The sequence below is a fragment of the Papaver somniferum genome, chromosome 6 (assembly GCF_003573695.1).
Source record: "Papaver somniferum cultivar HN1 chromosome 6, ASM357369v1, whole genome shotgun sequence".
In the NCBI taxonomy this organism is placed as follows: Eukaryota; Viridiplantae; Streptophyta; class Magnoliopsida; order Ranunculales; family Papaveraceae; genus Papaver; species Papaver somniferum.
Window position 1 is genome coordinate 147662411 of NC_039363.1, and position 12770 is coordinate 147675180.

The 12770-nt window shown below is 42.2% G+C and overlaps 1 protein-coding gene across 1 annotated transcript; it reads right to left on the reverse strand.

Moving 5' to 3' along the window:
* Positions 1–2652: 2652 nt before the first annotated feature.
* Positions 2653–3585, reverse strand: LOC113291631. Its single transcript, XM_026541142.1, has one exon. The coding sequence runs from the start codon at positions 3583–3585 to the stop codon at positions 2653–2655; it is 933 nt and encodes a 310-aa protein (XP_026396927.1).
* Positions 3586–12770: the final 9185 nt, after the last annotated feature.

The following is a 12770-nucleotide window of genomic DNA, read 5'->3' on the forward strand; positions in this document are numbered from 1 at the left end:
ATGCAAGATCACAGAATAACCAAAAGAATCAGCATCCTCCTTATAGCTTGAGACCCAAACGGGCCGTTAAAGATCCTGCTCGATATAGGTAAGCTCATGCTGAAGTTGGAGCATCTTTAAGTGATTCCATAGCTTCTCAACTGGAGTTTTACCATGCTTGACGCTCCAATAAAACTAAATACTCCTTTACTTCATCGCAGGTTGATGTTTGTGTCGTTGTTGATGCTAGAAAGAGGAAGAATGGGAAATCCGTGGTCGCAGTTGACGATAGCAGTAACCGTGTCTGCGAAGACTCTGCTAAATCCTTGGAGGTTGGGGATAGAGTTCACGCTCGTGAATACCCAACAACATGGCTTTTGTTTGAGGCTCCCCTGATTAACACTTTCCCGGACAATGAGGTGGTTGGTGGATTCGTCATTCCCAAGTGTCATGCGCCTCTGTACACCAAAATCTGGAGAAGGTACGGGCACATTGCTACGACCGAAGTATGGAAAGGCTTCCTACCAACCCTCCTGACTACAATTACAGGGTTGTTACCGATCATTGAGGAGATGAACCAGACGCTTCTGCGAGTTGTCAAGAATCATAAACTGCACAAGTCGGACGAGATGATTTCGAACTGTGAAACTTTGAAGTTCAATGTAGGCTGGCTTCGTCATCGGCTTGAGATGATCAAAATTCATAAAGCGGCAGAGCCTGCTGATGCAATTTATGCTACCACTGCTCTACTGGAGGAGGAAAAGGCACTTGGTTTGGAGTCGGCAAGAGTCGAGAAGGCGGCCCAGGATTTGAAGACGAGAACCAAAAATTTCCAAAAGAAGCTTGATAGGGTTTTTTATAGAGATTATCCCTTGTTGGGAGGTTTGCTCTGAGTGAGAGTCTAGGAGTTTTTCATTTGTAGGTTTGAGATTGAACAAGGTAGAATGATGATCTTGTGTGACTCATGAAATACTCTTTGAATTTTGTATGATTGAGCGCATTGAATAATCTTTGGAGGAATGGAAATTACATTTCTGAAACATATAAAAATTTGTCTACTGATCGGTTAAACATAATATGGTTTTAGCCATTTTCCATTGATGATGTTTCCATCCACCCCTCCATCAACAGCTAAAATCTTGTAGTACCTACTGGATACTGCTTTGATAATCACATAAGGACCTTCCCATTTTGGAGAGAATTTGGGAGCATACATGTCTTGTTGAATATGCTTTGCTGTTTTCAAAATCAAATGTCCTACTTGGAATGTTCGAGGTCTTACCATTTTGTTGTATACCCTGGAAACTCTTTGTTTGTAAGCTTCCACATATTTTTCTACCTTGGTCCTTCTTGATTCGAGCATGTCTAATTCAGTAATTCTTGAATTGGACACTTCGGCTTCATCCCATTGTACTCCACTGGCCGCTACAACTCTTGCGGAGGGAATTTTGATCTCAGCTGGGAGGATAGCATCAGCACCATAGACAAGAGAATACGGGGAGATCCCAATTGAACTTCTCGGTGCGGTGCGGCAGGCCTATAAATCCATGGGTAATTCTTCATGCCATGTCCGTGGATTGTCATGAACTGTTCGACTAAGAATCCGGATCAAGGTTTTGTTGGTGCTTTCTTCTTGTCCATTCCCTTGGGGATAGTATGACGTGGAGAAAATTCGTTTGATTCCGTATTCCTCGAGCAATTCCGCAACATGTTTGTTGGCAAAAGGAGTTCCATTATCTGTGATGATATGTTTAGGAACACCGAATATGCATATGATATATTCTTTGATGAAGGCTAAAATTGTGACTCCTGTGGTGCCTCGGAGAGGAATTTCCTCGACCCATTTGGTAAAGTACTCAGTATCTGTGATGATGTCTTCATGCTTCTTCGAAGACGCTGGATTGATTTTACCGATAATATCTAGTCCCCAGCTATAGAAAGACCATGGAATGCTCACCGAATGTAATGGAAGACAAGGAGTGTGAATGAGGTTACCATGAATCTGGCATTGATAACATCTCCGAACATAGGCGGTTGCATCATCTTCCATGGTTGGCCAATAATATTTCTCATGGATTTGGAGAAACAATTTCATCTTTCCTTGGTGTTCACCCTCATGCATCTCTTTCAGAATTGTAGTAATTTCATGCTCGGCTAAGGATATCAGGAGGTTCCCGCCAAAACTTTTGCGATATAGAATCCCTTCCAAGTAAACGAAACATTTCGCTTTCTGGACAAGTTTGATTGCTCCTTTATTTTTTGACGGAAGATTGTTGTCACGAAGATATTTTATGTAAGGTTTTCTCCAGTCTCTAGTGTGATGACTTGTTATAACCTCCAAATGATGAGGTGGTGTCTGACAATTGGGACATGACCCTTGCAACTTTCTCGACTGAGCTTCCATGGATGGCTAATAGTACCCGAGTCTTTGAATCCTTCGGTAAAGTGTGACTACTAGGGTCTGCCCGCATACTTCTTCATGTATGCGTTTGAGTTGTTTCCTGCTTCCTCGTCTCCAAGGCATCATGACAAGGATCCATTAGGATTACGATAATACAATGCTCCGTGTAGCAGAAAAAAGTTCTTCAATTCTTTGAGACTGATTTTTCCTTCTGTAAGAGAACTGCTCAATTCATGAATGATGGGTGTCCTCCAGTCGTTTGATTGAATGTCTTAGACTTGAGTAAGCCATGTGGATGGTACAGAACATTGTTGCACGGTGATGGACTTATCAGACCCCTCAAATTTTAGTTTGGATACAAGAGTCGCCAAGCAATCAGCGTGTCTGTTGTTGGTGCGGCCAGTATGCACGATTATTGCATCAGAGAAATGAGTTATCAGCCTTTGTGCTTCAGCCCTGAATGGAGCGAGTGTTACTTCCTTGAGAGAGTATTTTCCATTCATCTGATTGACCAGCAACTTTGAGTCTCCTCTAATCTCCAGATGCTTCGCTCCTGCTTGCTTGGCTAGGGATAATCCTAGGATAAAAGCTTCATATTCTGTTGAATTTTTAATGAAGTGAAAATCCATCTTGAAAGAATGTGAGAAGACTTCACCGGATGGAGATACTAGCACAAATCCTGCTCCTCCAGTATCGTTACTCGGGGTGGCGGACCCATCGAAATATAATAGCCATATTTCTTCCTGGATGACTGAGATTTCTGAAAACTCACCAGGAACTTCTTCATGCAGCAATGTAGTGTCTTCTCTGGGGAAAGCAACAAGTAGGTCTGCAACTGCTTGTCCTTTGATTGCTTTAGGTAAGACACATGCTATGTCTAACTCTGACATCTGAAGTAGCCATTTTGTCGGCCTTCCAATTAATGCAGGTTTCGACAGTAGGAATTTTATGGGATCATCTTTGGCCACCAACACAACTCTGTTTGACAAAAGATAATGTCTGTATCTCTGAATTGCGTGAGCCAATGCTAAACACGCTCTTTCAGCCTTTGGGTATCGGAGTTGAGCATCCCTCATCGTGCGACTGAAATAATAGATTGGGCGTTCGATGCCTTCCTCATCTTCCTGAGTGAGAAGTGCTCCAATTGCGACATCACTAGAGGTTGTGTAAAGTATCAGTGGTCGTCCTTGCACTGGAGATTTCATGACGGCAGGTGATAGTAGTATTTGTTGTATTCTCTAAAATGCTTCTTGTTGATCGGTGGTCCATGTAAAACTTGCTCCTTTATTCAACAGGGTAGTTAACGAAGAAATGAGTTGAGCCAGTCCAGGAATGAAGCGTCGAATGTAGTTTACCTTGCCCATGAAACTCTGGAGTTCTTTCACGGTTCATGGAGGGGGAATGGTAGTAATGGCTTTTGTTTTATCTGGATCGAATTTGATTCCTTCTGCGTTAACAAGGAATCCAAGAAATTTTCCATAAGAGACGCCAAAAGCACACTTCAGAGGTTTCATCTTTAATTTATATTCTCTGCATCTTTCGAAGACCTGCCTCAGGATATCTAGGTGGGATGCTCGAGTCTTCGATTTCAGCACCACATCATCGACGTAGTCTTCTACTTACTTGTGCATCATGTCGTGGAATATCGCAGTCATGGATCTCTGATAAGTATCTCCTGCATTCTTCAGGCAAAAAGGCATCACAATGTAGTGAAATTTTCCAATAGGAGTTCGGAACGCGATCTTGTTAGCATCATGCTCGTACATTTTGATCTGGTTGTATCCGCTGTAACCATCCATGAATGAGAACATGTCATGACCACTGGTTGCATCGACAAGCATATCAATGTTTGGCAATGGAAAATCGTCCTTCGGGCAACACTTGTTCAGGTTCCTGAAATCCACACAGCATCGGATCTGGCCGTTTTTCTTCTTGACTGGGACAATGTTCGCCAGTCACGTTGGATGTTGAATGGGTTTGATGAAAACTGTTACTAATAATTTTTGGATCTCCACTTTGATTTGTTCCTCGATCTCGTGTCTGAACTGCCTGGGCGGTTGTTTGACAGGTTTGGATCCGGGAGTGATGTGGAGGTGATGAGTGACCAATTTATCATCCAGGCCGAGCATTTCATCGTATGTCCAGGCGAAGATATCTTGATACTCTTTTAACATACATATCAATCCTTCTCGTTCCTCAGGTGAAAGAGCAGAATCGATTAAAATCGTCCTCGGGTTTTCGTCTGTTCCGATGTTGATAGTCTCAAGATCATCAGTTGTGGAATCCGTGCCATCTTGCAGTTGTCATGATGCATCTCGAATTTCTTCGTCAGGAGATTGCTCACTCTGGCATGTTTCTTCAGGGTGGGGAGACTTTTCACCGATCTCCCCTGTTAATTGCTAATCTTTTCGACGGAGATAGATAACCTTCCCTTCCGCATCATAATCAGTAATGAAATTGGATTTCTTACGAGTTGTACTTATCTTGACGACGCTTGAGCGGTGTGGTAGAAGGTTTGACGGATTTAGCATCTGTGGATGACAATTTTCCGGTTTTCTCAATAGATTTTTAACTTGGGAGTGGGATGCGGTGAATTTTGTTTGGAGGCCCAGGAATGCTTTTTGGAGGTGACAAGAACTCAGCATCATAAAACGGAGCATAAGGAGACACTGAAGCTTCAATGCGGATAATTTTGTTGTTGAGCAAAGCTTTCATACATTGGTGATACGTCGAGGGAACGACCTTGTTGTCATGGAGCCATGGTATTCCGAGTATCATGTGATAGTCCGGGTCTTTCTCAATCACATGGAATTTGACAGTAGATTGAATCGGTCCTACTTTCAGATCCACATAGACATACCCGTATGTGTGACTCTGGCTTCCTTCAAAACCCGTCATCAGTATGGGATAACAGACAATCTTGCTTGGTGGAACTTTGACTCCTTGAGAGTCTTCATAGTTATGAGATTTGTAGAAGCACCTGTATCGATGAGAACTCTCCTGAATTCAGAATCCTTGATAAAAAGTAGTCATGAACAGGGATCGGTTATGCCCTTCTTCTGCCATGCGGTCCTCCTCAGTGAAAGTGATGTTGTTGATTGTATGTTCAGAGACCATAGAAACTTGCTCGACTACCAGCGGTGACAGAGCTATCTGCACGTCAGATGATATTTGGTTGAGTGCAGCGAACGTGTTGGTTCGTTGATCTCTAGAGAAATGCAGGAGTTCACATAGATTTTCAATTAGGTGTGCAACTTCCTGATCCACCGGCTTCTCGTAAGTGGTGAAACTGTTGGCTTGAGGAGGATCGTCAGTTGAGGGATTCAGACGTTCCACCATTTCTGCTCTCAAAATCCTTGTCACGTGCACCAGGCAAGTGAACAGGTTATCAATTGCTCTTTTCAGCCGATCCACGTTTCTTGACAAGTTTTCTTGTCTCCGTGCTAGTTCATCCAAGCTTGGGATTTCTCCGTCAATTGATTAAACGGAGATAAATGGAGAGGTAAAATATGAAAGTTCATTGTATCCAGAATTATTTGAAGGAACATGAGGAATGTTACCGTTAGGGATATCCTGGCTAGGATTTGGAGTGTTTGAGTTAGCCCTAAAACCAACCATCTTTGCGAAAGGTGAGATTGCAACTGAGAGATTAATCTCCCACCATGGTCGCCAATCTGTGGATGGGGATAAATGAGTCGCTGTTTTTTTAGAGAGGTGAAGAGACGAGCGTGTTTTCGAAACTCCTCAACCGAGCAAACTGCTTAACCTCACACAGATGCACTGCAAAGGGAGTGCTTAGATTCGAGAGATCACTCTGTAGGACTCCATCCTAAACCAAGTCAATGGCCGTTCCAGAGTCAATTCGGTCGCAAAGAGGGAGATGGGTTGATATGTAGGAGGAAAGCTGAGAATTGTGTGGGATCAGTGATGAAGGTTTCTGCAATTTTGTTGAACTGATGAGTTCGAATAAGCTCTGATGGATTAATGAATTCTTTAGATTAGTTACTCGAGAAATTCTGTGTAAACAATTGATAGCTAGTGATCATTTGTTGTCTGTTTTTTTTCAATCATGGATTCAGAGACTTATTTATATTATCATAGTTGTGAACACCTTGATCCCTGTAAGTGTGATGGTTTCTTGAGTGAAAGAGTGGGAGAGTGGGAGATCTTGGTGAAACAAATTCCAGATTGTGCGGAAACTTGGTTGATCATTCACCCACTACTTTGCTAACTCCCTCAACCGTTGACACGACTTACTCACACTTCTCGTTGTGGATGAACCCACGTGTTGTAGGCCGCCAGACCAAAACCCTAATTGATATCCCCCAATTTGACGTGATTGATGTCTCACGCATCGTGGAGTCTGCATGACAGACGTGTATTAGTGAGTCAGTTGTTGACTGATTAGACAGTGAGTCTAGGTTTTGTTGAATCGAGCATGAGTGGTGAATGCTCAGTGATTCATGGATCGAACATGTATTTCTCTGAAATGGTGTCAGTATTGTAGATTCAGTGATGAATTACTGTCCAGTATTTGAGCGAGAGCAAGTATTGCTCGATTCGAAGAATTACTGAATATTTGAGAATTTGACGAGCAACTGAGCAAGTATTGCTCAGTTCGACAAAATACTGAATGTTGACAATTTTGACGAGCAATTGAGCAAGTATTGCGCAATTCGACAAAATAATGAATGTTGATGATTTGACGCACAATTGAGCAAGTATCGCTCAATTCGGTAAATTAATGAATGTTGATAATTTGTCGTGCAACTGAGCAAGTATTGCTCAATTCGACAAATTACTGATAAATTACTAAATATTGATAGCTGGATCAATATTAGAGCAACTGAGCAAGTATTGCTCGATTTGACAAAATATTTATTGGTGACGTGACCCAATAAAATATTAAAATGTTGTTAAGCTACCAAATATTATATGAAATTAGGGTTGACGAAATCATGATTTTTGCTCAAACCCAGGTGTTGATGGTGGATTTTAGTTCAGGGCTAAAATTGTAAAACCAGTATTTTATGCGCTATTACCCTGAAAAGGGAAAATCCCTTTAAAGAGTGATGAGTGCAGAAAACCTCTTCACTTTATTTGAAGAAATTCAACAAATACACGAAATTCACCCAGAATGGTGCGTGCAATGGCAATCCCAAATATTCTGTGAATTTTATTAGCATTATTAATTAATGCATGATTTTCCTAGTATTTTCCGTGTTATGTTCTCATCTGAAATCTCATTATTGACATAACATGACGAATGATTGTTCACTCTCAGCAGAGTAACATGAATCTCCCAAAGTGCCAATATTGAGATGTGCACAAAATACCCATACAGGCTATATCACTCTCTAAACAGAATCTCGCATCGACGCGCTTTGGTTAGACCGATCGGGCATGCTTAATTTCCTTAAGGGAAATCTGGACTGTCCATATCAGTCTCGGAAACGATCACGGCCACACAAGTTGGCAGCGCAATTTAACAAGCCTAGCCAAACCCTGGCAAAAAATAGGAAATTGTTGTGATGACCACCGGCGGGTCCACTTATGCCCCAGCCGGTCGAACACCACGCCACACTTCCCAGCGCGCCAAAACGCCATCCCTAAAATAGGGTGGCCGCGCTGCTTTGGAAGAAGCACGAACGAGCAAGACTGTTCAGGGCAGTCTTAAAACCATCAACCGTCCAACTTCGCCAGCCTGGTTGGACGGATCAGATCATCCCGTGAATGATCGGGAAAGCGCTAACGCACACGTTGGCGGGCCCACTTCTCCCTCACACGATCGGTTTCCTCACGGCAAGACCATGGAGCAATGAAACGATTGCTCTAACCATGGTGGGCGTGATGCTTCTAAGGGTCGCGGAATTCCACTAATGTCTTAAATCGATCACAACCATCCAACTTAGCCAACCTATTTGGATGACTTAGATCGTATTTAGGATTATCAAGAAGGTGCACATATGTTCACCCTCAGCCCAACATGGGCCCCACGTGATCGATCTCCCCAAAGGAGGATCACGGCTTTCCAAACCGTTTGGCCAAAGTCGTGTGTGCGTGGCTGTTTCAAAATCCTAGTTAGGGTTTGCGGCAATGCACATCTGTCGTAGTACGATCGTGACCATCCATCTTCGCCGGCCTAAACAAACGATGTAGATATAGACTCAAGAGGTCCAAGGATACCAACATGATCATCGTGGGCCCACCTTGACGTCTGACCGGTCGGTCTATACAGAGTGGATCTCAGTGTCTCGAAATGCACGCCGCAAAGGTGCTAGGTCACACGGCCTCAAACCATAACCTGTGCTTTGCGGCAACGTATTTGCGTCGCAAATCGATCACGACCACTCATCTTTGTCGTTCAAATTGAGCGGCCTAGATCGAACCTTTATAGGACCGAGAGGTGTATACATGCACGTCAGCAGGCCGTCTCCACGCATGCCCGGTCGGTCCCACCAAAATTAGCGCCCATGCTTGAATTCGATCAAGCCAAAGAGGGGATGTCGCGCACCTCTAAAAACCCTAAAATCCATCAACGACAGCAAATATGTGCCGTAAATCATCTCGTCCGTCCAACTTTGCCATCTTTGTCGGACGGCTTAGATTAAAAATTAGGAGATCAATGAAGCGCCTCGGTGATTACCGTCCACCACTCTGCCTCAGGGAGTGATCAATCATATGGTGGCCCGCCCATGCGGCCCCCAAACGATCACTCGAAGATGGTTGGACGTGCTTCCATTTTTAGACGCTTAATCCGCGACTTATTCAATCAAACTTTAAAACAGCGATGCTTCATGCATATCGATTGTTTTAAGCTGCTTGCTTTAAACGATGCATTACATGCATCGAGCATGCACGATATTTCATGAATATCAAATACTTAAATAACTTAGTTATTTAACCTAATAACACCATATGTTATTTCATGTGGTGGGTCCCACGACTCGACCCACTCATTCGAGACATCAAACATGTCACAAACTGGGGGATACTTACTGAGGTATTGGTCTGGAGCTTTACAACGTGCGGCGTGCAACGCGCCCATTACGAAAACGTGTCAGGAAGCATGGACGGTCAACGATGATGAGGGAAGTGGGCAAAGGCGTGATCGTGTGACAATCACCTACACGACCCCACTACTCCATCACTCAACTTCCTCCACTTCCTACGAGATGAGGATTGCGCTTAAATGACTTGTATATAGGTTCTTCAACCTATTTTAACACAACACAGAAAACCAAGTGTTGTTAACTACGTATCCAGAAAACACCTAGAACTGATAGCTTATATTATGCAAGCCAGTTCAATATTCTGATACAAGTCATAAACAGCCAACACCTTCGCAATCTCAACACCTTCTTCGCTTCCCTCCCTAAGATCAACCCCATCTCCTTCACTTTGTGACCGAAGCAAGTCTGGAACGACCATTTCTTGGTTTAGGCCAGAATTATACAGATTGATCTCTCGAATCTAAAGTAATCCCGTGCAGTGCATTTGTTTAGGGTTTAGATTCGTTTCTCATCTACTCACACCCACCAAAACCAGCAGAAACAGTTTTCACCCATAAACACCAGGAGTTTCATGAATTGAAGAAAATAATAATTATAAAAAAATAGGGATTGCAAGGTGTGGGACCGGCCACAACTAGGGCATGGTTGGAAGGCTATGTTGCCCGGTTCCGCACACCTTTCCCTATTTTATAATATTATTTTTCATGAATCCGTGAAGTTATGGAGAATCCATGAATTTTTGTTGAAACTGAGGAGTTTCATGAGTTTGGGGATTATAATTATAAAAAGCTAGGGATTGTGAGGTGTGGGGCCGTCCACGGCTTGGGCATGGCCGGCCGTCCGGCTAGGTTTCCCGGTCCCGCACACCTTTCCCTATTCTATAATATTATTTCATGAATCCATGAAGTTATGGGAAATTCATGAGTTTTGCATAAAAACTAGGAAAGTTGCTAAAATCAAGGAGTTTTCATGAGTTCATGAAAATAATAAAATAAGGCAAAATAATAAAAGAGGCATAGGGTCGGCCACGACTAGGGCACGTCCAGCCGGTGGGCCCGGCCCCTGGGCGCCTCTTATTATTTTATTATTTGTTGCTTTCTCCTGTTTTGCGTAGGATTCCTCATCTGTCCATGTTTTTGGATGCTCGGTCGTGCATCCGGGCGCTCAGTCATGCATCATTGTCGAGTACACTTGCACCATTTTTGTGGGGCTTACTCGGTGATGGTCCAGATGCCCGGTTGTTGAGTATTTATTACTAATTCATGAAATTCAGAGGAGACTAATTCATGAAACTGAGTAATAAAAATGAGCAGTGATTTATTATCAATTCATAGGATAGTTGTGGATTCGACCATGAACTCGGAATAATAAAACAGACATTACCATTCCATGGGATCGTGGATTCGACCGTAGAATCAGAGTAATAAAACTATCTATCACCATTCCATGAGATCAGCCGTGGATTCGATCATGAAATCGGAGTAATGAGATAATGCAGTTGTTTATTTCCATTCCATGGGATCAGGCCGTGGATTCGACCATGGAATAGGAGCAATGGTTATTGCCAATCCATGGGATCAGGCCGTGGATTGGACCATGGAATAGAAGCAATGGTTATTTCCATTCCATGGGATCAGGTCGTGGATTTGACCATGGAATATGAGCAATAATAGACCATTCTGGGAATTCAGTGGTGAATGTCACGGAAGAATTAATCTATTGCAGAAATAATATTATCCAGTTAAGGTGTCACATCTATTCTGAATGGTGCATAGTCAGGGATTCACGATGTTGTTTACGACCTGAAGGCGTTATTGCTCTCAATCTACGGAGAACCTCCTGAATCTATACACGGCCTCTCCACATAGTCAGGGAACAGTGAGTGTCACCGACATCCTGAAGGCGTTCTTGCTCTCAATCTACGAAGAACCGCCCAAATCGTTTCTTCTATGTGGACGGGGGTCTCTCTCCTGCAGTCGTGGAACTGTTAATCTGCATAGAGGGCATGATAAAATTCCAGGGATCGAATCGCTCATCCAGTGGGGCTTTTCGACAACATATTCATCAAGGCTTCGTAAAATATGAATCGTTGCATCCCTGAAAGCCGTGTCAAAAACATGCCTCATGATTTTGCGGTTTTACCCTTAGCTGAAAATCCACCATCAACAACCTCGCTATTTTTTTTTGCGAATAGCATACTAGATTAGCACTCCCATAGGACTTAAAAGGTTGTCATAGATACCACTCTAGATACTAGATTAGAAGACCATATGGCTTAGTCTAAAGGAAAATAATGTGGTCCCAAGATGTGGGCAAAGGACTAATCTTTGAATATTTGACTTTTCTTTTATGGAAACAAGCATATTTTTTTATATACCCATCCAAAGAAACCTGACATATCTTTTTTGAAACGGAGGAAGAAGTAGTTTAGTACTTGCACTTATTACTTAAGAGTTGGTCTATTAGTTTTTTGCTCTGAGGATCGGGCGATCATCTGAGTCAACTTAGTAAAACTTTTTGCTATTGATTTCCTCTGTTTTAATCTTAAGTACATCTAAACTTTTATGTTCTAATTATTTTGATGTTGTTTTCATCTTATTAATCTCGCTTTCTACCTTTAGTTATCATATTTACCTTGTTATCATTTCATGTATTCTTTTATCCTTTAAAAGTTCATATGGATAACTAAATAACTTTTTCCTCTTTAATGCCAGATTGATTTTTCTCTAATGGCTTTGTCTTTTTTGTTGTTGTGATCATAGCGTTTGCTGAGTATGTCTACAAGATTTTGCTTAAAGGATTGGATTGGTTTGGATTCAAAGATTTAGTTCATGTTACTGTGATGAAGAAGTCTCAGTCCTGTTTCGACTCATTAAAACTTGGTGGTACCTCATCCCTTCCTATAGTCAGTTCAAAATTTTCAAATCTCAAAAAGTCAGCTGCATGCAACTAGTTTGTTTCCTGATTTTGTTGCTTCCGTTATTACCAGCTATAATTTTTTTCCAAACTAGGAAATATTTTGGAAAATATAGTTTCCATATTATTAAGCTGGAGAATAATCTGAAATTACCCACTAATTACCTTTTCAACCATTTTTACCCTCATTACCCTAATAGTTTTCACATAAATCACTCTCGCAGTTATAATAATCCCTTCCACACTAAAAACCTTTGTGTTAGATTCACATCCTTGCTAACAGTTTTCCCTAAAAGTTTTTTTTATCAGAATATTAATATAATGGAAGAAGGTAATTCTAGTCATGTTGGGGACTTGGTCAACAAGTTCAAGCAAGCTACTCTGGATCTGGGTGACACAAACGAAGTGGTTGTTACAGAGAGCAATAATAATGAAGAGGAGGATGATTCCGATTGGGAGGC